Source organism: Lycorma delicatula, chromosome 6 (genome assembly GCF_047948215.1).
Source record: "Lycorma delicatula isolate Av1 chromosome 6, ASM4794821v1, whole genome shotgun sequence".
Taxonomy (NCBI): Eukaryota; Metazoa; Arthropoda; class Insecta; order Hemiptera; family Fulgoridae; genus Lycorma; species Lycorma delicatula.
In genome coordinates this window covers 6,205,917-6,230,612 of record NC_134460.1, presented here as the reverse complement: position 1 = coordinate 6,230,612, position 24,696 = coordinate 6,205,917, and the positions used below count along the sequence as shown (strand labels likewise).

The 24,696-nt window shown below is 30.6% G+C and overlaps 1 protein-coding gene across 5 annotated transcripts in view; it reads right to left on the bottom strand.

Moving 5' to 3' along the window:
• LOC142326480 (protein cueball-like) overlaps window positions 1–24,696 on the bottom strand; it is a 166,210-nt gene that overhangs the window by 31,733 nt on the left and 109,781 nt on the right. For 4 of the 5 annotated variants that reach the window (XR_012756794.1, XM_075369057.1, XM_075369054.1 and 1 more), the window contains exons 2-4: window positions 13,817–14,029; window positions 4,108–4,288; window positions 1,720–1,937 (exon numbers count right to left, since the gene is read on the bottom strand). Coding sequence is in view for 4 of the 5 variants with exons in the window: in XM_075369057.1 (XP_075225172.1) it covers window positions 1,720–1,937; window positions 4,108–4,288; window positions 13,817–14,029 (612 nt within the window). In the remaining variant the exon portion in view is untranslated. Of the gene's footprint in view, window positions 1–1,719; window positions 1,938–4,107; window positions 4,289–7,002; window positions 7,165–13,816; window positions 14,030–24,696 lie in introns of those variants that run through there. The other variant, XM_075369056.1, reaches the window with a different exon arrangement.

Sequence of the window (24,696 nt, the reverse complement as noted above, 5' to 3'; positions counted from 1 at the left end):
TTATAATTTCATCTCCTTTAATTATTAATTTCAAAAAAGTAGTATTTAATCATTATGTACTTTACTTTTAACGATGTTCAAATATATCAATTAACATTTTTTGTAATAGGACCATCTCTATTACCCCGCCCCCTCCCGAGGGGAGAAAATCCCGCCAACGTAGTGTGTCCGGTCGCTACACCACCCTCTCCGTTCCTTGCCAGTAGTGGCTTTAAAAGAGGTGTATAGGGCCACAAAAAATCCCTTTATCAGACTTACAGTAAGTTTCTTTCAAATTTTTAAAATGAAAAATTACATGATATATATATGTGATTTATACAGCCATGTCAAATTTTCATTAAACTTTGACAGTTCATGTCAAGTTTAATGAAATGAAAAATGAAAGTTTAATGTTTTTTAATGAAAAAGTTTCATTAACATATATATATATATATAAATATATATTTATTTATTTATTTATTTATTTATTTATTTATCATCATTGCATATTATCTGATAGTTAATAATAAGTCTTAATTTCTATATTTAAAAGTATTTTTCTAATGAAAGGCAATGCATTTTTAGAGTGGGTAATAACTTGTAACGAAACTCAGATTCATCAGTTTGAGCCAGAATCCAAATATCTGAGTTTGCCTGCCAGGAAATATACAAAACCTACAAATCAGCTGGTAAAGGTATTTTGGGAATATAAAAGTTTTGCAATAGTGCATAAATATAAAAATAATTGCTATTATTTTAAAGAAAAACATACAATCATCAGTGATTAATATACTTAGAAAATATAGTGAAGCATAGAATAAGGGGAAAAATCTACTCATTTCTCAAAAAGCGTAATTTTTCTGCCACACCTAAACAGCTCAAAAGATCAGAAAGTAATTGAAAAGTCAAGTTGTGAGGTACATCAATCTTTACAGTCCCGATTTCACACAATCAGATTTTATTTTTGTTTGGTCCTCTTAAAGTTTTTATGGGGCTCCATGTTCAGCAATAATGTACATATCAAGAATGCGGCACTACAAAAATGCCTTGGACAACAAGGTGAACAATTCTTTACTACTATAATAAGAAAGTTCATAAAAAAAAATTGGACAAGTAACTAGATGTAACCGGGAATTAAACTGCGAAGTAGTGTTAGTTACATTGTCATTGAATAAATAATCATTTTTCTATAACAATTGTCTCTTTAATTACCGAATGCCCCTCATAGTAAATTTTTTCATATTGAAGAGAACCCCAGCAGCAGTGTTTTAATTCTCTTTATACGTCATTTCTCCGCATTACTTTTCTTATCTTCATCAAAATGCAATTCTGTCTTTTGGGTTTCTGTATTTTTATTATACGGACAGAATGTTTCGTATACTTATACTTATTTTGTATATAATAAAAATACAACTAGAATAAAAAATAAATAAACAGATTTCTAAAACACACTATAAAAACTTTTTTATTGTACTTTAAATATAGTGTTCTTGAAATCTGTGAAAAATATACGATTATTCACTTTTTAATTTAATTTCAATAAAATTGAATTTAAAACGCATCTTACTTTTTTTTTTATTGAGATGCGCTTTTTGACAAGTAGTTACATTTTTGTATTGGTAATGTTTTATTTATTTACATTTGTACCATTTTTTGTAATTATATATTACACCGGTCTTCTTTAGATCAAACAGTGAGGTACATAAAAAAAAAATTATATTTTACATTATTTAAATTTACCTCTGATATTTATCTCAGGAGTAGAATTACTTTTATCAAATAAGGATAAACTTTTTATATACATTAAAGTGCCAGATCCTTCTTCGGTCCAGTAAACACGTTCACTATATTGATCAACAGTTATTCCCAATGGTGAATTATTGGTTTTTGCCAAAACTTCTACATTTTTACCATCAATACTTGACCTTTGGATAGATGAACTTGTCCAATATAAGTTCCTGTAAAATTAAATATTATACTTAATTAAATTAAGCTTACAAATTTCAGAATATACTCTTTTAAAAAAAATATTAAGCTTCTTTTATAACAAAATCTCAACCGCAACAAAAATAAAAAACCAAAAGGAAACCTTTGAAGTTCAGTTAAAAAACAATTATTACATTTAAAGACTTTTTTTTTAAATAACAGGCTGCTTTAAATAGTGGAGTACAGAATAGAAAATATATCCTTTATTTGATCAACATGTTTCTAACAAGATCTCTCAATATACAACTACTCAAATAGAAACTTACATCAACCTCTTAATTTAATAAAAATAAGCAAATGTTAACGGTGGATTTCTTGCATTTACTATTTGTTACTTTTCTTATCTTGCTTATACAAACGCTTACCCTTACCTAGTGACTGAATCTTATGTTTCAGTACTGCTTTAACCATTCCAATAAAATTTTTTGTATACTTGAGTACTATATTTTTGTTAGATGAACATTTTCAAAATATCCAGTTCCTTATATATTGCCCGAACTGCTTAGTGAACCTTAAAGAACACTTTTTCATACATTACTTGTCTGACCATTTCAGTCAAAAGAATTACTCTTATGACACACTTGTGTAGCATAATTCAGTTTTAGGTTACATATATATATATATACTATGTAACTCTTAAATTTCATTGAATAAATTACCAACATAATCAGTTTATTATATGTTCCCAGACATTTAAATCTTTAGTTATGTAATAACAGTAAGATAAACATCAACAAACTCAATTAATACTATAAAAGAAAATATAACAAAGAATAAAGTCCAGAAACTAACAGGGCAGCCCGTCAACTTATAATGGAGTTTATTGTTCTTTTACAGAGTAGAAGGCGGGAGGGGGTCAGAAGAAAGGTCTCTCTACTTTAAATACAAAATGACACTTCCAACTTGGCTCTATTTTGGAGATAATTACAATTAAAGATTTAAGATTTTTGTATCATTTATATAGCTTATTTGTTTACTTTGTACATCCACTATCACAGCAGCAGCAGCATCTGTACAGAAAGCATTTTAGAGTCGTAATCAAGCAGTCTTGGATATGAGTCTATGGATATTTTAACTTTTATTTTTCTTAAATATACACTAATGCAGATGATTCTTAACTATACAGTATACTCACACCTTGCTTTAATGGTATAGTGGGGAGGTATACTTACAGACCTCCCTTTAATGGATTTTGAACGTAACCTAATTATGGTATAGGTACCTAGGAACAATCTCCTTTATCAGACCGCTGGTGTTCCTCTCTTTTAGTCCGTAGTACCAAGGTATGAGTACATTTATAATAGTAATGTTTATAAGAAACTAGAAAAAAATAAGTAGGCATTTCATGTTCCTTGATTATTTTATTTGAATGTAAAAAGGAAACACGGACTTTGAACTTTATAAAACTTTTCTCACAAACTACTAAATACAGATGTAACTTTTTTATAAAATTTGACATCCAAACAATCATACAAACATTTTCAAATTTATCCTTTATAACAACCCTAAAAATTTAAGTATGGCTTCAATCTTATTCTTTGAACAGCAAATTAGGGCGAAATGTTTCACTATCATTAACTTGAAAAAAAGGATTTCTGGATGTATATTTATGAAAAACCTTTTGTTTATTTCCAAATTAAATCCCAAATTATGCCATCCAATTTTTAATTAACCTGTATATTTCATTTACAGTCTGAAATGAGATATACATAATAAAAAAGGTTTTTCACACTGTAACTTTCCTTATTTATATGAGTAATTGATGAAACAAGAACTATGCATTATATTGGATTACTACTTTGATATATGAATGGTACAATAATGTAAAATCCACCTGTTTGGCTCATATAAAAGTTCAAACAATCATTCCAAATAGATTAATATCTATAAAATTATGCTATCATCTGTAGTTTGACATGCTTAAAATGATGAAGGGGTTTTTATTATTATCATAAACAAGGACTTTAACTTTTAATTTGTAAAAAAGAACTACTTTTGTGACTGAAGATAAAAGAAAAAATGTCATTTTATTTCTTTTACAACCTACTTTTTACAACACACATAAAAATGATAATTTAATTTGTTTTCAATATAAAGATCTAAACAGCATAAATGAGAGTATATATTATCCAACATAATTACCTATGACATATATCGACAGCTAGTCCGTACGGCATATCTGATTCAGACTTATATAAAACAATACCAGCCTGAGGTGGCATGGAGTTCTCCAAATTTATGTATTTTATACTATAACCAACAGTCCAAAATAATTTTTGAGACATAGAATCAATAGCCAAATCAATTATATTTCCATTTTGTTCTGAAAATAAAACAAGTATAAATTATTACTTAATTAACACATCAACTACTTACACACTGACTTTCACAAAAAAAAAAGCAGTTAAAGTAATAATTATTTTTCTTTTTTTTAAAGATTTTCATTCATATCAGAATGAAACCATGGCTCAGTAGCAGTATTTGACCAAAACACAGTACGCTGTCAGACTAACAAAAAATCAATTAAAAGAATATAATTAGTTTAGATTACATTGTATCATGTGTAGGCTGAGTGGGAGTAGGCGTTCATTCTCCTCTCTCCGGTAGACCAGACCGGAGTCTGTAAATTTTGCACTCATTCATGAGTTATAACTTTAGCTGGGCTCATTAAGGGAACTAGGTCTAAATTTCGTTGCGATCAACACTTTTAGTGGGAAGTTGTTGTTATATTGCCTCGAATTGGAGACATTCATAAAATTGGCTCATTAAATTGTTAGAACTAAGTGCGGGGTCTTCGATCTGCAATTAGGTTTCTAGCTTAGTTCCTGAGGGCAACGTGGTAGCTTTAGGTGTCAGTTGTCTTCTTCGGAAGGCATAAAACTAAAATCTACTATCGGGGTGAACTTAGCGATGTAGATGTCCCTCGACATCTGCATTGGTGGCATCTCACGATGCCGGACTGAACACTGTGGAATGTGATCAGTTTGAGGGCAAGAAGATGTCCTCCGTTAAAGCCATTACTGGGAAGGAACGGAGGGGGTGGTGTAGCGACCTGACACGCTAAGAGGCGGGATCTTCTCCCCTCGGGGGGGAATCGAGATGTATCATGTGTAGGTCCCGTTAAAGCCCATCAAGGCTAGGAACAGGGTGGAAGGTGTGGTAACTGGAAGCGTCAAAAGGCGGTGTCTCCCGTACGGGATTGGGATGTATCATGTGTAGAAATTGGCTCTATAAAGTGTAGAACTAGGTGCAGGGTTCGTGCTTCTACAAACTCGGTTAGCTAATTCAGAGGGCAATGATGTAGGACATTCGAAATGTCTGGATGAGGTCTGCAGCAAAGGCAAAAGCTGAGTTTAAAAAAATCATTGATGTAAATGTCTACAGAGGCATTTACATCGGTGGCATCCCAACAAGGCCTAGCTTATTAGTATAAGATGTAAAAAGTTAGAGAGTGAAAGACAATTCCCATTAAAGTCCATCAGTGCTATGTAGGGGGGGATGGTGACCAGAAGTGTCAAAAGGTGGGTGGGTGTCTTCCCTCCCCTACGGGTTGGGATGTATCATGTGTATAAAACAAATTTTTACAAGCAATTATGTGTATGCACATGAATTTAATAAATTTATTGCATTAGAAAATAATGAAATTTTTAAATAAATATCTATGAAAATTTACACATCAGTAAAATATTTGGTAACAATATCATTAAAAGAGTTTACAACGATTAATTTGTGGATGATTAATTCATAACTTAAGTTTTTTGAGATGTAATATTAAAGTGTGAGGTGATGTAAAACATTTTTTATACTGAAATCTTTTTTGCGTGTGAAAAATGTCATATATAATTGGTGCTAAAACCATCTGGAGTAAATTTTAAACAACTTTTTTGAGATCCAACAATGTTATGTTATAGCCTGATGAATATAAAGAAAAGACCAAGATGAGAGTGACTGCAGGAATTGTGAACGAGCAACTAAAGCATTTTAAATATCTGGGCAGTGTTTTGACATATGGGTTTGATAATGAGGTACTTGAAAAACTTAACAAATTTCAGAAAATATGTGGGAACATACCCAGAAAGCTAAAAAATATAAGATACACATATTAAATTTTATAACACGATAGCCACCCCCACTCTATTATACAGTAGCAAATTGTGATAACACACCAAAAAGCTGAACAGCAGAATTCAGGTGGTGGAGATGTGGTTTTTACATAGTGTATATGATACATGGAGGAATAGGATCAAGAATTTAGATATATGAAGAGAGCTTTCAGTACAATGTTTACACAACAGAATAAAACAAAATATACAAAGGAGGTGCTACCACTGGAGTAGGATGACTGGGGAGGATTCCAGCAGCTGCCTTGGCTTACCAACCTGAGGGAAGCAAAAATGTGGGAAGATCAAAGAAATTATGGGTATCAGAATAAATCTAGAAAACCAAATCCCTGTAATGAAGGGAAGAATTATTTAAGCTGCTCAACTACGATATGTTGCTAATAAAAATTAAATACAATGGTGGGTAGGGTCAGAATCAAGGAATTGACAGTGATGAGGAAATAAAAGTGTTATAGCCTCGAACTATCACCTTCCTGTATTAGCTGGTGCTAGCTAACCATCTGAGCCATTCTGATAATTACATTATCATTCGCCTGATAAATCAGTTTATCAGGACCCTCCTTGATATACATAAATACGTGAGCATAAATGATAACGAATGCAAAATTTAAACGATATATGTCAATTAAGTGTCAAAAAAGCACCGGTAAATAAATTATTACTACTCTGGATTTACATAATAAAAATTTCCATTCTTCTTTAAATTAAACCTCCAAAATGAATCCTGGCTATGTCCCTGAATTTATTAAGTAGCCGATGTTTTTTTTTATTTCACATCACAACACTATGCACAACTTTCATTTTACACTAATATATATAACCTTTATTCACACCTTTTGCACTCAGCTTAGTATTTATCTAACTAGTTATCTACTTTTTTTATCACAACTAAAAGGGATTCGGAATGTTCACTTACTTAACATAAATGAGCAAAAAATCATCGTCTAAATAAGTCATATTTCACTTATACGTAAATCTACAAACACCTAATGCTCTACCTACTGTGCTATCCGGACTACGTAAATCTACACTCATCACAGAGATTGTTACATTAAAACAAATAAAATATCATAATACGAATAACCACAACATACGCTATGAACTACGCATAAACAGCTGATAGATTAAACTGAATGTAGCTGCTTTACCAACTGATGGTTAAAAAGAATAGCGGGAAATTTCATCAGCAGAGAGAAAAAACTGTGAAATATGATATATTTGATTCTCGTAGGGTCTGATCTGTATAGAGTAAAATAGGCCCCAGTTTTAAATGACACAGGTGCACCCGATTACTATAATTATAAACTAAAACGGATGAAGCACCTGCCAAAAGAATTCAATAACCTGAAAAATAATCATCAGAGTGTTAACCGCATCACCTAATTGAGTCATACTGAAAGGGTATATTATTATAAAAATATCATTATATCATGCTTACAATACCATAGGATTAAGTAGCGATTCAGAAAAAAATTTAAATCTAATTCACCATTTAACACATTAAATGGTGTGAAAAGACAAATATTAAGTTTAAATATTAATCAATTCTGATAAAAAACAGCTTAACATGTAAACAAAAAAAATTTCTAAATTGCAAACAATTACTCTTCCACCACTTACAACTCAAGGTAAAAAATATAGCAAGTTTATGTTTATATATATATATATATATACTAGCTCCACCCGCCACGCTTCGCTGTTGCACATTGTGGTTGCATGGATGAGAAATGAGAAACAAAACAAAGCATACGTTTCATAGAAGTTTAATTTTGCAATACTTGTGGATATACAATATTTTTTTGTTTTTCCACTGTCTGCGTAGATATAAAGGCTATCTGGTTTGCCAACTTGGGAACACACAACATACAGTTGCCCATGTGAGAAGCAATTCGCATCTAAATCTAAACCACACAATTCTAAAGATTGACCTTGAGCTTTATTGATTGTGATTGCAAATGCCGATCGAATTGGGAATTGCAATCTTTTAAATTGAAATGGTGTATCGGTCGGGATCATGGGTATTCGAGGAATGAGGACGACATCTTCACCTTTGAAAGGCCCCGTTAAAATCGTTGCTTCCACTACGTTATTCATCAATTTCTTAACTGCAAGTCGCGTGCCGTTATAGAGTTTTGGCCGATTAATATTCCGCAACAGGATAATTGTCATTTTTTGATCGAACCATTGCTAGAATCAATCTAATGAGGAATGTTTTCCCAGTTCCTCCTGGCGCATCCAAGAAGAAGGTCCCCCCAACTCAGTCATTTATCATTTGCATTATGCAATCATAAATGCCTTTCTGTTCACGCGTTAATTTGAGAATGTTTGATTGGACATATGACTGAAGTTCACCGATGTTGTAACTCTGTTCACGGCGTAAATCCACATCAAATGAAGCAATCGCAGCTCGGGTGGGTGCTGGCATTCCCAATTGACTAAGAACTTTATTTGCAATAGCTAAGCACTTGTCTTCAATATTTATCAATGCTTCGTTGTAAATGCCTTCTGTAAATTCCATGGTGTTATTGGTATTTTCTAGGCGTACTCTATGCAAAATATCCTCAGCCATATGCAATCGATATCTTTCCCGTAACTCTGTTGGAGATGAAGGGCGTCCAAGCAAGCAATATAATTGCGAATAATGCGTGAATTTGGTTTGGATCTGCAGTGTTGCAGTTGCACGCGTCATTAATACATATATCCCACTGTTGGTCGTTTTCTAATAAATTCAGAGCTTGGTGAAAGGCGCAGCTCAATCACGACACGATCACACAAAAGTACCTTGATTAAAGTGAATATTTAATTCAGATTGTATAACAATCTGAAACAATCTTTCTTTTTGTTAATAAAGAATGTAATTGGGAACAGGTATTGTTTCACATGTGACTGCGGTTGTCGTTAGCTAGTATGGTGAGTGTTCCCCTCGGTTCCGGCAGATGGCGTGGTCACTGGTACACAGCTGACCGTTAAAAAACTGATTTCTCGCGGTCGCGGGTATGTGACTGATGCGAAAAATAGATAAAAACAATCTTTGATGCGGGTTATATATCGTGCTGAAATTTGAGCTCAATCGGTGCAGAACATTTTGAGTTTTTGAAGCCGTACACAAACGAACGTAACATTTTTATATATATAGTTAACATCTGTAAATATGAACATTACAAATCAAAGATAACCTTAATATTCAATAAATATTACTTTTTTTACAATATTCATTTATTACGCAACTTATTAATAATTAATGCTTTATTAAAAGACACACAATATAAAATAAAATGTTAGATTTTGAAGTATTTAACAGAAAAGAACAAGTGGTTGAACAAACTATTTAAAAATATGAGATAAAAAAACATAATTTTTATAGAAACACAGGACAAAGAAACTTTCAAAAAGTAGAGATAAATACTTATAATATTAATTCATGGAATTTCATAATTACAAAAAAGTAACAGCTGTACTTTATTTCTGTAAATTCAATATAAAGAACAATCTTTTTATTAAATTCTAAATAAAATAATGTATATATTTAGTTTTACTGTGTAATACTAAATTTGTTGATTCCAACAGTTACTAGTATTTCACTTAATAGTAATTTCAATGTAAACCACAGCTACCAGTATTATTACTATGCTGCTAGTATTATTGCTAACATAATTATTAATTAGTTAGATTTAACAGAGTTAAAACTTTATAGTTTATTTTTGCTGTAATTCAATATCACATTTAATGTTTCAGATTTCATAAATATTAACCAAAAATAAATAAATATTACTTAAACATAATTAATTTGAAAAAATAAAACAGAAATAAAAATGTCTGATTTATGTGATGATTAATACTTCTAAAATACCAGTAAAAATTTAAACCCCTTAATACAACAAAGTGATTTTTTCAAAAATTTTCTAAATATTACTAAGAGATTCAGAAAAAAATAACTGAAAAGATTCAGTAAATCACACATTTTCACCTGTACACAATGTAAAAAATAATATAGATAACTGTATATCATAGCACCCTGATGGTTCGGAATCATCTGACACCAAGATATAACATTCTGGAAATGTAAGGTTATGAAGTAATGATAATATGCAAGAAACCAGAACACTACATGTAATAAATTGGCAGTCATCAATAATCCCATATAAAGCACCGTTAAGTTAGCTGCTACATTACTGAAACACAATAAAATGATGATTCTACTTGAAGTATGATCTAGGGACTTTGTTTCCTGTTTAAGATACCACAAACTAGAGGGTAAAATAATTGGGTAATCCGGTAAACTTCTCCGATTAAGATTTAAATCTAAAATGGTTTGAATAAAATCACTAACATTGGAAATCATAGAAACATTGGAAATTACTAATAGCTAATGGCAATAATAGGTTGTAATATGACACCACTGTGAACAGCAATGTATTTCAATGAATGTACAGCAATGAAGGTGTAAAAAGCAATTGCTCTTAAACTAGATTAAGTTAATGTTTGTTTATTTTACTGGTAAGATTTGGTAAACCAAGGTTAAAAATTTGTGAATGGTTTTGGAAGCGGAATCAGAAATTTTAAATCATTTTTTTTATTTATTCAAATCAATATAATATAAAAAAACATCATAATTCTTTGTTAATTTAGTAAAAATGTAATTAATTAAAAAAAGTATTTATTTTCTTAACCATGATAAAATTTTAATTTATTACCTGAAAATTTAAATGCTTATTCATCAAGCTCCATGATGAAATGACATTAAAACTTTAAAATTAGTAAATATTAAATAAATCTGTCTTGAAATACTGCAACTTAATAATCCTTGTTCTTTTAGAACTAATTAGAGAAGAGATTCTTCAAAGAAATTCCAGGGTTAATGGCTCCAAATGGTTAAAAAGTTAGGTCGATTACAAGCATAACGACGCTTGTAATCGAATAATAATATATCAATTTACACTTTTTTGTTGATTTAATGTGCTCTTTTTGTCAAAATTTAAGTTTTGCAATTTAAAATTTTTCAAACAAGTTGAGATATCTATTTTTATGAGATGATTTTTAGGCCTGGATGTTATATTTAATGTCTTCATATGTGTGTTGTCCTGTTCCACTGACGTGATCTGAAAAATGTGATTTTGTTGTATATAGAGTGTGTATGTGTTTTTTGTACCTATGAGCGAGGAAAAACGATGGGGGTTTTTTCCATTACTAGAAAAAATATTAAGTATTTGAAAGTGAACAGTTAAATACTTAAATAAATAAATTTTAATGTATACTGCTAATTTATTATTAAATAAAAACAACAGCTATTAAATCTGTAAAACATTGATTTATACATATGCTTTGTACCTTTTGGGTGTCTCATAAATTGACTGACAATCAGATGGTACATTGTGTTTCATAGTTCTGTGAAATGCTGAAAACGATGGAAATGGGAAATCTCCTATGTAAACAGTACTGTGGCAGGTAACAAAACTTAGTTGTGTCGGAAAATCAGAAGACAATCTCAAAAAAAAAAAAGATATATATTAATATAATATGTAGTAGTGGAGATTTGCCGGCTGAAGCACAAATTTTAATGAATTGAATTAATGAACTGTGAGTCTCTGTCACTGTGTGAGCCGGGCTTGCACTTAATGATCCGAATCGATCGAATGAATAATATTACAAAAATAATAGAATTAAATTTACATTACATAAAATAAATTAAAAAATTTATGTTGCACAACAATGGGTTTCCCGTGGGGTCTGTGTGAAACTAGAGTTGTGAAGTTTGCAACCACCTTGTGGGAGACTAGATGGATCATCACCATCAACCGGTAACAAATGGGGTGCCCCTGGGGCGCTGTTTTGGGAGGTTCAACAGGGTGCTCTTAAAATATCTCTGCAAACAATCGTCTGATTTTCAAAATTCAAATGGGATATTTGTCGGTAAGTTGAAGACATTAACACGCATCAGGTACACACTTGATCTAATAGATCACGGTTATTAAAAAAAAATATATACATATATACAGACACAACGAAGTGATATACCGAGTAATGCTTGCCTTAAGTTCTTGAAGCTCTCAAGAAGCTGCTCCCAAACTCAAGAATAGACACGTGGTCTCTTCACCAAAAAAACACACTGCTCCAAAGTTTGCTCAGAATATTTGGCCAGCATTGGAGCAGGGAAGATAAACATCTTCCCTACAGTTCTGACCTCACTCCCTGTGATTTTGTACTGTTCTCCCAGGTGAAGAACAGACTAAAAGAGAGGCATTTTACAAGCGATGATGATCTCCTAAGGGCTTGGGTTGATGAGTGTTCCCAAATCTCCAATAACATATGGCAGGGTTTCTTTGAGGACTTGTTTTAAAAGATGGAGAAGTATATGATGTGTAGTGGAAATTTTTTTGAAAAATTGAAAAAAAAAAATCGTATAGTAAAAAAAGCTTTCCTAGTGCCCTTTGTACGTATATTAGATAATATTATTATCAATCAGTATATTTACATGTATATTATATGCTAGCATTCCCATAGCAGCTTTGCCCACGCTATATGGCTATTAGCGCAGTCCCATCGATGGGCATTTCCCATCGCAATCAGGGGATATTTAGCTGGTCAAGGTTCGCTTTGCTCACCCTTCCCATCTAGCCAAAGGGCTCTGCCCCTTGGACCCAGCTGTGTTCATAAACGCATGCTTCTGAGAACAATAATTATACATAAAAATTAAAGCCTGTTCAATTTATAAAAAAATCAGTGTATTGTAATTTCTTCAGAGCAACAGTTTGGTCAATGCAGGACCTAAAACTTTATGTGATCTAAGAATGTGGGTTTCAAAACAGTCAGCCTCCATCTTAAAAATATTAGTTATAACTGGTTTCCACAATTTATACAAGTAAAAATGTATCAGTTCTTGATACATTTTTACTATGTCAAAAAAGACATAGATTTCATTGTTACTCAATTTTAATCCTTTAAACTTGAAATTTCAAAAAATCCTATCTTAGTGTGCACTTCACTGTAAGAACTTCTATACATATTTTCATCTATTTATCTTCAGTAGCTTTTGTAAGGTGTAGATGAATCAGTCAGTCAGTCAGGACAAGTTGCTTTATAGAAACATATATATATATATATATATATTTAAAGTTTAAGAATATAAACATAATAATTGTAAAATGATATTTAATTTTTATTTTTTTGTTTTTAGAAGATCAAGTAGGAAGTTTATAATTGTAACACTTCACTAACTAAACTAGATGAAATAAATTCATCAGTTTACTTTATGCTAGAAATGTGCTTTGCTCATTTTTATGTCATTATTTTTTTATAAAGTGTAAAAAGTCATTAACTTTTTTTTTTCATTATTGTTAACTTATTTATGATTTTTAAAATTACTTATTTTACGATGAATGTTGCATCATTTGTAACGTTCCTGAAAATGCATTAACTGTAATTTGTAATACATTACTTACTGTACAGTAATTATTCAGTACTGCAAATTCATGTCAGCCATGTTTCATTTATCTTTTCATTACCTATATGTTTCTGCGGTACCAAAATTTATATATATATATATATATATATATATAAAACTTAGTCGTACTTTATTTTATTTTTTCACCTTTTACTTCATAATTACTCTGAAAGATGATTAGTTACTAATTATTTTATCATATAATGTTTTACAGTTACTTTTATGCTGATAAGGGTACTTAGATAATCGTTTTTAAACATTATTTTGTATTAAATAAATAATCACTTACTAAAAACTAGAGGAGTCGATTCAATGGTATCATCTGAAGGATCCAACCGAAATATACTAAATTCAGAATGGTTAACATTACTAAAATAGAGTTGTCTGAAGATGGAATCATAAGCAAGTGCTCGAACATCACCGTTTTCAAATGGAAATTTATGCACAATTTCGCCAGTATGTGATATTAAATCTATCTGATCTGTCACAGCTACTGCCAACTCTGAAACATAAAAAAAAATCAGATTAAAATAATCGACTCATTTAAATTAATTAAAAATAACAAGATCACCGTAATAAAAATTATTCAAGATAATTTAAAATGACATTAAATAAATTAGCGTTAAAAATTATCACAGTATTTCATAGAAATTTTCATGTATAAAGTTTTTTTTTATATTATGTGAACAATCAGAAGATTTATTGCCTTAAAAAAAAAGAGCTTAGAATGCTAAATTATAATGAACTCCAATTTACAGAAAAGTTGCAGATTATTTGTAATTTATGTAAGTAATACAACAAATATATATAATATAACCAGGCAATGTCGAGGAGACTCACAAATAGAAAAAAAATAAATCAAGACAGGAGCAAAAAATCCAGTCAAAAATAAAACTAACAAAACTTAAAAAATTATATAAGAGTAAAAAAAAAAAAAAAACAGAACGTAAGAAATAAATAGTTTTCACAAATTGCATCATAGCAGCAGAATATATTAATTTATTAAAATTAATTACAAACAGTTTCATCATTGATCAATAAAGACTATTGAGTATTTACGCAAGGATCTCTGCTTCTTAAAAATACTGTTCTTTTTTTATTATGATAAATTAATTAAAAAAATATATTCCAGTTTTAAAAGCATAAAAATAGTTAAGTGTTCATTACCTCAGTAACTGAATTAAAATGAAACATATTTTAAATCTAATAATGGATTTATCATAATTTAAACTAAATTTCTCATGCTTGAAAAAATATACATAATAAAAAAAGCAATAGTTAAATCAATCATCAACTAAAATTTCAACATTATAACTAGCTTCAAAAAATAATAAATTTTATTTTAAAATTCCGATTACATTAATTAATTTATTATAATGAAAAACGAAAAAGTATTAAGAAAAAAAATTTTTCATCCATTTTAATAAATTAACAACTATAATTCATTGAGCTGGCTTAAACATAAAAAAAAAGTCACGTGGACATAACATTACTTCCTTGCACGCCTAATAAATTACATACACACACTTTTTTTTTTTTTTGTCTTCAGTCATTTGACTGGTTTGATGCAGCTCTCCAAGATTCCCTATCTAGTGCTAGTCGTTTCATTTCAGTATACCCTCTACATCCTACATCCCCAACAATTTGTTTTACATACTCCAAACGTGGCCTGCCTACACAATTTTTCCCTTCTACCTGTCCTTCCAATATTAAAGCGACTATTCCGGGATGCCTTAGTATGTGGCCTATAAGTCTGTCTCTTCTTTTAGCTATATTTTTCCAAATGCTTCTTTCTTCATCTATTTGCCGCAACACCTCTTCATTTGTCACTTTATCCACCCATCTGATTTTTAACATTCTCGTATAGCACCGCATTTCAAAAGCTTCTAATCTTTTCTTCTCAGATAATCCGATCGTCCAAGTTTCACTTCCATATAAAGCGACACTCCAAACATACACTTTCAAAAATCTTTTCCTGACATTTAAATTAATTTTTGATGTAAACAAATTATATTTCTTACTGAAGGCTCGTTTAGCTTGTGCTATTCGGCATTTTATATCGCTCCTGCTTCGTCCATCTTTAGTAATTTTACTTCCCAAATAACAAAATTCTTCTACCTCCATAATCTTTTCTCCTCCTATTTTCACATTCAGCGGTCCATCTTTGTTATTTCTACTACATTTCATTACTTTTGTTTTGTTCTTGTTTATTTTCACGCGATAGTTTTTGCGTAGGACTTCATCTATGCCGTTCATTGTTTCTTCTAAATCCTTTTTATTCTCGGCTAGAATTACTATATCATCAGCAAATCGTAGCATCTTTATCTTTTCACCTTGTACTGTTACTCCGAATCTAAATTGTTCTTTAACATCATTAACTGCTAGTTCCATGTAAAGATTAAAAAGTAACGGAGATAGAGAACATCCTTGTCGGACTCCCTTTCTTATTACGGCTTCTTTCTTATGTTCTTCAATTATTACTGTTGCTGTTTGGTTCCTGTACATGTTAGCAATTGTTCTTCTATCTCTGTATTTGAACCCTAATTTTTTTAAAATGCTGAACATTTTATTCCAGTCTACGTTATCGAATGCCTTTTCTAGGTCTATAAACGCCAAGTATGTCGGTTTGTTTTTCTTTAATCTTCCTTCTACTATTAATCTGAGGCCTAAAATTGCTTCCCTTGTCCCTATACCTTTCCTGAAACCAAATTGGTCTTCTCCTAACACTTCCTCCACTCTCCTCTCAATTCTTCTGTATAGAATTCTAGTTAAGATTTTTGATGCATGACTAGTTAAACTAATTGTTCTGTATTCTTCACACTTATCTGCCCCTGATTTCTTTGGTATCATTACTATAACACTTTTTTTGAAGTCTGACGGAAATTCCCTTTTTCATAAATATTACACACCAGTTTGTATAATCTATCAATCGCCTCCTCCCCTGCACTGCGCAGTAATTCTACAGGTATTCCGTAGAATTACTAGGTTCATTATAGTATATAACATTACATATGTTACATGTAATGTAACGAATTATATAAAAGTTAAGTAAAAAAACTTAAACGATATAGAATAAAATAGGGAGCTATTTTATAAATAAGCAACTCTAATTATTTTTGAGAAGTTATTTATTTTATTTATTTTCAGACGTAAGTAATAAAATATTAAACGACTAAAGAAAATGTCGCACGTTTGGCCAATACGTCCAGATGCGCAAGAGAGGGTAAATAACGTGAAATAATATTCGAGATAAAAAAGAAAACGCCAAATTAAAAGGAAAAGAAAGAGCGTATAAGGACCGCGCCATAATACGCCTTGCCAAAGTATTACATAACTCACATCACACCATACTACCGGCTAAACTAAGATCAAGGTCAGATAAGGGTCACCGTTGTCACTCGGTACCGTTTACTCGAGAAAGAAATTCCCAACCGTTACTTATTTATCCGAGCCCAAAAAATTAAAAATAAATATACGAAAATTTATAATTGGTTTTTCTACTTTTTATTCTATTAAAAAAAAATAGCGGAAAAGTAACCGAAGGTAAAATAAAAACTATAAAAAAGGTATTAAATCGTTATTTTATGTTACCGGATAAAACTATTAGCCGCTAAAAATATAAATTGTAACAGGAAACATTTAAAACGTGATGTCTTACGGCTACTTGGTATCTATTATTTATTATTTTTATTTATTAAAATTATTTCAGTCAAGATCTTAAGTATCAAGGCTGTTCGGCTTAAACGGCTGATCTAAGAATATTAAAAAAAAAGCAAGCATCCTATTATCACGAAGATAACAGAAATATTTTACGGTATACAGTAACAAAATAGTACACGAAAAAAGAAAAATATAAATTAATTGTACCGGTAAAAATATTAATCCTATATAATATTTGATATAGTTCTTCATCGGGCTAAATCAAATAAAATCCGATTAAATAAACGAACAAAAAAGTTTCATAGAATTATTCACAGAAAAAATAGCAAAAATAACAATTAAAATAGTAAAAATCATTTTTTTTTTCTAAAATTCTGAATAACATATCGTTTCATTTTGTAAAGAAGTAATGTTTAGTTTCAGAAGTAGTTCAATAGTACAAAAAAAAAAAAAAAAAACGAACAGCGAATTAATTATTAGTTGTGTATATATATACACATATAAAACATATATTACGACTAGATATCTAAGTCAATTTTCTCCAACATATCTCTTTTCCAGATTCAGGAAATAATCGATTGGTTTTGTTTATTAATCATTAAAAATTAACTCAATACACATAAATGAAAATTTTGAAGATGTCACCAATTAGATATGTTCAGTTAAAAAAAAAACCCCACCATTGTGTGTGTGTGTGTGTACGTATACACACGCGTACGCGGTATAGTAGAATGGGGTAGTGTCACTACCCCATTCCTACAACGATTCTATTGAAACTTTACAGACCTTTTAATGAGGGTTTAAAAATGTTCTGTGGAAAATTTCAACCTTCTAGGATTTATAAAAATGGCGGCTTTCAAATAAAAACATCAATTTCAGACAAAACCACAGTTTTATTCATTACAAAATAGCTGGTAAAAATGATTAAAAACAGATAACGTGCAGTTAAACAGCTGGTAAAATTGAATAAAACAATTTAATATTATTATTTATTGACTAATTATTTACAGTTTTTTAATTATTTTAGTTTGATTATCATCTACTACAGAACATTTTTAGAACCTTCTTTAGAAGATCTGTAAAGTTTCATTAGAATTGGTGCAGGAATGAGGGAGTGGTACTGAATCAAACGTATACTTCTTCGTGGGCCACACTACATAAATAAATATATATACACACACCAAAAATCCACAAAAAATAACCTACTATTGGAAGCACTTCATAAACAACTAACTCAAATTATTTTTGAGAATATCAATTTAGTGTATTTATTCTCAACGATATTAAGCATTTACAGAAATGTCACACGTTTGGCTAATACATTCAGATCCGCAAAGAGAGTAAATCGCATCAAATAATACAATGAAAAAACCCATATTTATTTTCAGGGATTTGTTTCTCCCTGGTGTTGCGCGCGCGCGCGCGCGCGCACGCACACAATATTTAAATAAAGTAAAAATAAAACAGTTACACATTCTTTAAGCCTGCTAAGGAAAGCTGGTCGCTAGCCGATTATTCTGTGTACTACTAGATCACACACACATAAGCAGACGAGAAGATGTAATAGGCGTATAGAGGATAGATTATGCGTCACTAAATTGGCGCCAAAATTTGCGAGGAAAGTACAGGTAACGACAATTAAAATTATTTATTCAAAGAGAAGCAACCGCATCGTTTTGACCCCTCATATCCAGTATAGCCGATTAAAATTTACCCTTTGCAAAGATAACGTGCTGCTACCTAGAAAAGCGTACATTGAATATTAATTTATAACGGCGTCAACAGTAAAGATCAAACATGTACTATATTTTTCACAGCAGAATGCCGAAAAATCATCTACAACGAAAATAACTCTCTCTCTCTCTATCTTATGCACGCGAGCGCGGTGACACGCGCATTCATATATATATAAAGGTATTTTAAGGAGATTTATCATGAAATTATACTTCATGATTTTTTTTTTTTTTGTCTTCAGTCATTTGACTGGTTTGATGCAGCTCTCCAAGATTCCCTATCTAGTGCTAGTCGTTTCATTTCAGTATACCCTCTACATCCTACATCCCCAACAATTTGTTTTACATACTCCAAACGTGGCCTGCCTACACAATTTTTCCCTTCTACCTGTCCTTCCAATATTAAAGCGACTATTCCAGGATGCCTTAGTATGTGGCCTATAAGTCTGTCTTCTTTTAACTATATTTTTCCAAATGCTACTTTCTTCATCTATTTGCCGCAATACCTCTTCATTTGTCACTTTATCCACCCATTTGATTTTTAACATTCTCCTATAGCACCGCATTTCAAAAGCTTCTAATCTTTTCTTCTCAGATACTCCGATCGTCCAAGTTTCACTTCCATATAAAGGGACACTCCAAACATACACTTTCAAAAATCTTTTCCTGACATTTAAATTAATTTTTGATGTAAACAAATTATATTTCTTACTGAAGGCTCGTTTAGCTTGTGCTATTGGGCATTTTATATCGCTCCTGCTTCGTCCATCTTTAGTAATTTTACTTCCCAAATAACAAAATTCTTCTACCTCCATAATCTTTTCTCCTCCTATTTTCACATTCAGCGGTCCATCTTTGTTATTTCTACTACATTTCATTACTTTTGTTTTGTTCTTGTTTATTTTCACGCGATAGTTCTTGCGTAGGACTTCATCTATGCCGTTCATTGTTTCTTCTAAATCCTTTTTACTCTCGGCTAGAATTACTATATCATCAGCAAATCGTAGCATCTTTATCTTTTCACCTTGTACTGTTACTCCGAATCTAAATTGTTCTTTAACATCATTAACTGCTAGTTCCATGTAAAGATTAAAAAGTAACGGAGATAGGGAACATCCTTGTCGGACTCCCTTTCTTATTAGGGCTTCTTTCTTATGTTCTTCAATTGTTCTTCTATCTCTCTGTATTTGAACCCTAATTTTTTTAAAATGCTGAACATTTTATTCCAGTCTACGTTATCGAAAGCCTTTTCTAGGTCTATAAACGCCAAGTATGTTGGTTTGTTTTTCTTTAATCTTCCTTCTACTATTAATCTGAGGCCTAAAATTGCTTCCCTTGTCCCTATACTTTTTCTGAAACCAAATCGGTCTTCTCCTAACACTTCTTCCACTCTCCTCTCAATTCTTCTGTATAAAATTCTAGTTAAGATTTTTGATGCATGACTAGTTAAACTAATTGTTCTGTATTCTTCACTTCATGATAAAAAACTATAATTTTCTTTAGAAATTGCGATTTTATGAGAAATACAATCATTATTTAATCAAATTTTGTTTATGAATAGAAGAAAAAAATATCTACTACTTAAAATTAACGTTATCTTTCTACGAAAAACGTAATGTATTTTTCAGAGATATGTCAGTATCTCCCACGATAAGCTACTAAACATAATTACTGTAGTCAAATGCGGGGAAAAAATAAATTTGACTAAAAATAAGATATTGTAGAGATAAGTGAAATAAATTGAAAAAAAAAACTTTTCTATTAAAGTAAAATAAATATCATAATTTTTACAAGGATTTTAAATTAAATACGATTCGAAATTTCTGAAGAAAAAAAAAGAGTTAGAAGATCAAGGAGAGAAGTAGATATTCTCGTTTTTTAAAGACGCTGTTAAAAGATAAAGAGACAAGTAGGATTAGAAATATTATAGGAAATAGCTGATAAAGACGGGATTACAAATTACTTTTAAAAAGGCAGAATTTGTGATTAAAGATAAAATTAAACACCAAAAAAATTAAGAGTTGATAAATTTAAATATGTAGGAGAACAGTTAACATCAACAAGAAAACCTATTACATCTCAAAAGGAAGAAAAGTAAAAACAACTTATCAGATCTGCCAAACTACATATAGTGTAAAAAGAAAGCTTTATCTATCAGTACCAAAATAAGAAATTGAAATTGAAAATAATAAATTACGACATTTTTAAACCAAACGCATTACTTGCAACAGAATGATTACCACAATGAAAGAAGTCGGCGATGTAGATCGGTGGAAAAAAAAGGAATGGAGAATTTTGAGAAAGATTCTACCCTCGATTAAATGAAGAATATAGATTAATAAGCGATAAAGACCTATATAACAAAATAGAAATAATATCAACGACATTTAAGAAGAGATGATTGATCTACGGTCTCATTAAAATAATAAAAAATATACATTACTGAGATCTGAATTTAACAGAGCATTAAAAGATTTAAATGGCAGAAAGGCTCCTGGAATAGACGGAATACCTGTAGAATTATTGCGCAGTGCAGGTGAGGAAGCGATTGATAGATTATACAAACTGGTGTGTAATATTTATGAAAATGGGGAATTTCCATCAGACTTCAAAAAAAGTGTTATAGTTATGATACCAAAAAAAGCAGGGGCAGATAAATGTGAAGAATATAGAACAATTAGTTTAACTAGTCATGCATCAAAAATCTTAACTAGAATTTTATACAGAAGAATTGAGAGGACAGTGGAAGAAGTGTTAGGAGAAGACCGATTTGGTTTCAGGAAAAGTATAGGGACAAGGGAAGCAATTTTAGGCCTCAGATTAATAGTAGAAGGAAGATTAAAGAAAAACAAACCGACATACTTGGCGTTTATAGACCTAGAAAAGGCTTTCGATAACGTAGACTGGAATAAAATGTTCAGCATTTTAAAAAAATTAGGGTTCAAATACAGAGATAGAAGAACAATTGCTAACATGTACAGGAACCAAACAGCAACAATAACAATTGAAGAACATAAGAAAGAAGCCGTAATAAGAAAGGGAGTCCGACAAGGATGTTCCCTATCTCCGTTACTTTTTAATCTTTACATGGAACTAGCGGTTAATGATGTTAAAGAACAATTTGGATTCGGAGTAACAGTACAAGGTGAAAAGATAAAGATGCTACGATTTGCTGATGATATAGTAATTCTAGCCGAGAGTAAAAAGGATTTAGAAAAAAACAATGAACGGCATAGATGAAGTCCTACGCAAGAACTATCGCGTGAAAATAAACAAGAAAAAAACAAAAGTAATAAAATGTAGTAGAAATAACAAAGATGGACCGCTGAATGTGAAAATAGGAGGAGAAAAGATTACGGAGGTAGAAGAATTTTGTTATTTGGGAAGTAAAATTACTAAAGATGGACGAAGCAGGAGCGATGTAAAATGCCCAATAGTACAAACTAAACGAGCCTTCAGTAAGAAATATAATTTGTTTACAACAAAAATTAATTTAAATCTCAGGAAAAGATTTTTGAAAGTGTATGTTTGGAGTGTCGCTTTATATGGAAGTGAAACTTGGACGATCGGAGTATCTGAGAAGAAAAGATTAGAAGCTTTTGAAATGCGGTGCTATAGGAGAATGTTAAAAATCAGACGGGTGGATAAAGTGACAAATGAAGAGGTATTGAGGCAAATAGATGAAGAAAGAAGCATTTGGAAAAATATAGTTAAAAGAAGAGACAGACTTATAGGCCACATACTAAGGCATCCTGGAATAGTCGCTTTAATATCGGAAGGACAGGTAGAAGGGAAAAATTGTGTAGGCAGGCCACGTTTGGAGTATGTAAAACAAATTGTTGGGGATGTAGGTTGTAGAGGGTATACTGAAATGAAACGACTAGCACTAGATAGGGAATCTTGGAGAGCTGCATCAAACCAGTCAAATGACTGAAGACAAAAAAAAAAAAAAAAAGATAAAAGCATCGCTATTTTGATGTACTGCATAATCTTTTGGTAAACAGTACAGTAATACGTCATTCTGAGAATTTCTTACTCGTACGTAGTTACAAATTAGGTTAAAAGAGAAAACTATTTAGTTTAGGAATATTACATTGTCTATTTATGTCTAAAATAAACAAAAAACTATTAAATTTATATAACTTTAAATTATTTATTTGATAAATCAGTGAAAATCTAGGAAATAATATAACAAAAGCAACGTTATTATTTAAACATATTACGTAAATTATAGTCTAATTTAAACATAAATTATCAAATATATCAGCAGTAAATCGAACCCATTACAAGTACATAACAAAATCGAAATAAAAATGAAATCGATCCAGTAATAACCAAAATAAAAATTAAACAAATTTAAACAGATAATCGTACAATTACTATATCAAAATAGGATATTAAATGTTTAATAAATTTAACCTTGAGAAAATAACCAGTATGAATAATAAAACTGGCATTATTTATAATAATGAAAGAAATAAAAATTTATATTAATACGTATATTATTAACAATCAAGTGTACTTACGTAACAAAAAAAAGTCATTAATGAACATTTTTTTCGTCAACTGCTACTTTATTAGATAATAAAAGATTATCGAAAGCAATTCCATTTAATTATATGAACTATATATATATATAAAGAGTGAGAGAGAAAGAGAGTGACTATTATTCCAGTTCTATCTATAAAACAAAATCTAAATTAATGCCGGAAGAAAATTTAAATACTGCATTAAAAAAATCTGATGTTTACAACACGTGACTTACTTGTACGCCTATTAAATTACATAACACAATTTTAAAAGTACATAAAATTTTATTTCATTAATAACTTCTGATATTTTTTCTTTTTTTTTTTTTTAATTGTTATTGATTTACTATTTATCGTAAAATTTTTGTTACAATCGAAGGTTAATAATTATTAATAAATCAACATATTTAAAATAAAAAAAAGGAGATGAAGTCTGGTTAGAACCGATGTGCCTTCTACTTGTAAGATCAAATATTTCATTAATTAAAATTTTATTTAGTTATAACTCTGGAACCGATGAAAATAAGTACGATATAGCGTAAATATGATATACCGTTGAAAAGCTCTCAATGAAGGCTTACTACTGCAGTTATGAAAATGTTCAAAATCCAAACGTTTCGGATTTTGGGCTTTTTTCGACAATTTTGGTCTAGTCGATTGCAATCAAAAGGGGAGGAGCACAACTAGATGTTACAAGAGTTCTAAATCCTAAATTTCAACATCCTACGGCTAATCGTTTGTGAGTTATACGTATCTACAGACGTCACGCCAAAACTAGTCAAAACATATTCAGGGATGATCAAAATGAATATTTCCGTTGAAATATGAAAACTGAAATTTTTCGCGACCACAATACTTTCTTTACTTCGAACAAGGAAGTGAAAAAGAATCACTTAATTATTTTTAACAGACAAAGAAGGACTAAATAGATAAGAATAAAATGAACAGTCCTCTAATTCTATTGTACGAATAATCACCACATGAACAAGAGACACGACTTTTTACAGCCCTCAAATCAAGGACGTTACACTAAATAATTGTTAATTTCCAACATATTGCACGATTTGACCAATTACATAAAAAAAAAAAAAAAAAAAAATGGAAGAACAAACTAAAATCAAATTCCATTGAAAAAATGTACAACAGATTAAAAATTACCTAAAATTTTCTTTTTTGGGTGTGGGACTGAATTTTAACACAGTTTTGTTGTAATATTATCGTTAAAAGTTGAAATTAACCAAAAAATT